The 3,927-nt window shown below is 44.6% G+C and overlaps 1 protein-coding gene across 1 annotated transcript; it reads left to right on the top strand.

The window, feature by feature from the left end:
- Positions 1-147: 147 nt before the first annotated feature.
- TREMEDRAFT_66397 (uncharacterized protein) lies at positions 148-3,227 on the top strand (the record flags this gene model as incomplete). Its single annotated transcript, XM_007008450.1, has 11 exons — positions 148-184; positions 289-325; positions 944-1,004; positions 1,137-1,170; positions 1,307-1,348; positions 1,647-1,688; positions 1,987-2,028; positions 2,327-2,364; positions 2,667-2,745; positions 3,008-3,049; positions 3,178-3,227. The coding sequence occupies 11 exons, from the start codon at positions 148-150 to the stop codon at positions 3,225-3,227; spliced, it is 504 nt and encodes a 167-aa protein (XP_007008512.1).
- Positions 3,228-3,927: the final 700 nt, after the last annotated feature.

The raw sequence follows: 3,927 nt of genomic DNA, 5'->3' as shown, positions 1-3,927 counted from the left end.
TCAGTTCTGACGGCCCTGAGATCCCTTGGGCACGAGCGGTAACACACACTGGTCTTATTCAAATTTCAATAGTACATGGATTACGAAATCAATTAGAATCGACACGGCTGAACGTACAGGGTTGATTCCTTTTGAGACAGTCTCAGAATGGGCCAAAGTAGGTGCCAGAAGTGGACTGACAGCCGTGAGTTCCCTCAGTCACGAGTGGTAACACGTACTGCGCTTATTCAAATTTCAATAGTACATGGATTACGAAATCAATTAGAATCGACACGGCTGAACGTACAGGGTTCATTCCTTTGAGACAGTCTCAGAATGGGCCAAAGTCGGTGCCTGAAGTGGACTTACAGCTCTGAGTTCCCTCAGTCACGAGTGGTAACACGTACTGCGCTTATTCAAATTTCAATAGTACATGGATTACGAAATCAATTAGAATCGACACGGCTGAACGTACAGGGTTCATTCCTTTTGAGACAGTCTCAGAATGCCTTTGAAAAGCCCTTAAATCAGTTCTGACAGCCCTGAGATCCCTCAGTCACGAGTGGTAACACGTACCTGCGCTTATTCAAATTTCATTAGTACATGGATTACGAAATCAATTAGAATCGACACGGCTGAACGTACTGGGTTGATTCCTTTTGAGACAGTCTCAGAATGCCTGTGAAAAGCCCTTAAATCAGTTCTGACAGCCCTGAGATCCCTCAGTCACGAGTGGTAACACACACCTGGTCTTATTCAAATTTCATTAGTACATGGATTACGAAATCAATTAGAATCGACACGGCTGAACGTACAGGGTTAATTCCTTTTGAGACAGTCTCAGAATGCCTGTGAAAAGCCCTTAAATCAGTTCTGACAGCCCTGAGATCCCTTGGGCACGAGCAGTAACACACACCTGGTCTTATTCAATTTTCAATAGTGCATGGATTATGAAATCAATTAGAATCGACACGGCTGAACGTACAGGGTTGATTCCTTTTGAGACAGTCGCAGATTGGGCCAAAGTAGGTGCCTGAAGTGGACTGACAGCCCTGAGTTCCCTCAGTCACGAGCAGTAACACACACCTGGTCTTATTCAAATTTCAATAGTACATGGATTACGAAATCAATTAGAATCGACACGGCTGAACGTACAGGGTTCATTCCTTTTGAGACAGTCTCAGAATGCCTGTGAAAAGCCCTTAAATCAGTTCTGACAGCCCTGAGATCCCTTGGGCACGAGCAGTAACACACACCTGGTCTTATTCAAATTTCATTAGTACATGGATTACGAAATCAATTAGAATCGACACGGCTGAACGTACAGGGTTGATTCCTTTTGAGACAGTCTCAGAATGGGCCAAAGTAGGTGCCTGAAGTGGACTAACAGCTCTGAGTTCCCTCAGTCACGAGTGGTAACACGTACCTGCGCTTATTCAAATTTCAATAGTGCATGGATTACGAAATCAATTAGAATCGACACGGCTGAACGTACAGGGTTCATTCCTTTTGAGACAGTCTCAGAATGCCTTTGAAAAGCCCTTAAATCAGTTCTGACAGCCCTGAGATCCCTCAGTCACGAGTGGTAACACGTACCTGCGCTTATTCAAATTTCATTAGTACATGGATTCCGAAATCAATTAGAATCGACACGGCTGAACGTACAGGGTTGATTCCCTTTGAGACAGTCTCAGAATGGGCCAAAGTCGGTGCTTGAAGTGGACTGACAGCTCTGAGTTCCCTCAGTCACGAGTGGTAACACGTACCTGCGCTTATTCAAATTTCAATAGTACATGGATTACGAAATCAATTAGAATCGACACGGCTGAACGTACAGGGTTCATTCCTTTTGAGACAGTCTCAGAATGCCTGTGAAAAGCCCTTAAATCAGTTCTGACAGCCCTGAGATCCCTCAGTCACGAGTGGTAACACACACCTGGTCTTATTCAAATTTCATTAGTACATGGATTACGAAATCAATTAGAATCGACACGGCTGAACGTACAGGGTTGATTCCTTTTGAGACAGTCTCAGAATGGGCCAAAGTCGGTGCCTGAAGTGGACTGACAGCGCTGAGATCCCCCAGTCACGAGTGATAACACGTACCTGCGCTTATTCAAATTTCAATAGTACATGGATTACGAAATCAATTAGAATCGACACGGCTGAACGTACAGGGTTCATTCCTTTTGAGACAGTCTCAGAATGCCTGTGAAAAGCCCTTAAATCAGTTCTGACAGCCCTGAGATCCCTTGGGCACGAGCAGTAACACACACCTGGTCTTATTCAAATTTCAATAGTACATGGATTACGAAATCAATTGGAATCGACACGGCTGAACGTACAGGGTTGATTCCTTTTGAGACAGTCTCAGAATGGGCCAAAGTAGGTGCCTGAAGTGGACTGACAGCCCTGAGATCCCTCAGTTACGAGTGGTAACACGTACCTGCGCTTATTCAAATTTCAATAGTGCATGGATTACGAAATCAATTAGAATCGACACGGCTGAACGTACAGGGTTCATTCCTTTTGAGACAGTCTCAGAATGCCTTTGAAAAGCCCTTAGATCAGTTCTGACAGCCCTGAGATCCCTCAGTCACGAGTGGTAACACGTACCTGCGCTTATTCAAATTTCATTAGTACATGGATTACGAAATCAATTAGAATCGACACGGCTGAACGTACAGGGTTCATTCCTTTTGAGACAGTCTCAGAATGGGCCAAAGTCGGTGCCTGAAGTGGTACTGACAGCTCTGAGTTCCCTCAGTCACGAGTGGTAACACGTACCTGCGCTTATTCAAATTTCAATAGTACATGGATTACGAAATCAATTAGAATCGACACGGCTGAACGTACAGGGTTCATTCCTTTTGAGACAGTCTCAGAATGCCTGTGAAAAGCCCTTAAATCAGTTCTGACAGCCCTGAGATCCCTTGGGCACGAGCAGTAACACACACCTGGTCTTATTCAAATTTCAATAGTACATGGATTACGAAATCAATTAGAATCGACACGGCTGAACGTACAGGGTTGATTCCTTTTGAGACAGTCTCAGAATGGGCCAAAGTCGGTGCCTGAAGTGGACTTACAGCCCTGAGTTCCCTCAGTCACGAGTGGTAACACGTACCTGCGCTTATTCAAATTTCATTAGTACATGGATTACGAAATCAATTAGAATCGACACGGCTGAACGTACAGGGTTCATTCCTTTTGAGACAGTCTCAGAATGGGCCAAAGTCGGTGCCTGAAGTGGACTTACAGCTCTGAGTTCCCTCAGTCACGAGTGGTAACACGTACCTGCGCTTATTCAAATTTCAATAGTACATGGATTACGAAATCAATTAGAATCGACACGGCTGAACGTACAGGGTTCATTCCTTTTGAGACAGTCTCAGAATGCCTTTGAAAAGCCCTTAAATCAGTTCTGACAGCCCTGAGATCCCTCAGTCACGAGTGGTAACACGTACCTGCGCTTATTCAAATTTCATTAGTACATGGATTACGAAATCAATTAGAATCGACACGGCTGAACGTACTGGGTTGATTCCTTTTGAGACAGTCGCAGATTGGGCCAAAGTAGGTGCCTGAAGTGGACTGACAGCCCTGAGTTCCCTCAGTCACGAGCAGTAACACACACCTGGTCTTATTCAAATTTCAATAGTACATGGATTACGAAATCAATTAGAACCGGCACGGCTTAACGTACAGGGTTGATTCCTTTTGAGACAGTCTCAGAATGCCCCTGAAAAGCCCTTAAATCAGTTCTGACAGCCCTGAGATCCCTCAGTCACGAGTGGTAACACGTACCTGCGCTTATTCAATTTTCAATAGTGCATGGATTACGAAATCAATTAGAATCGACACGGCTGAACGTACAGGGTTCATTCCTTTTGAGACAGTCTCAGAATGCCTCTGAAAAGCCCTTAAATCAGTTCTGACAGCCCTGAG

The sequence above is a fragment of the Tremella mesenterica genome, assembly GCF_000271645.1.
Source record: "Tremella mesenterica DSM 1558 unplaced genomic scaffold TREMEscaffold_22, whole genome shotgun sequence".
Lineage (NCBI taxonomy): Eukaryota > Fungi > Basidiomycota > Tremellomycetes > Tremellales > Tremellaceae > Tremella > Tremella mesenterica.
This window is presented reverse-complemented; position numbering and strand designations above follow the sequence as displayed.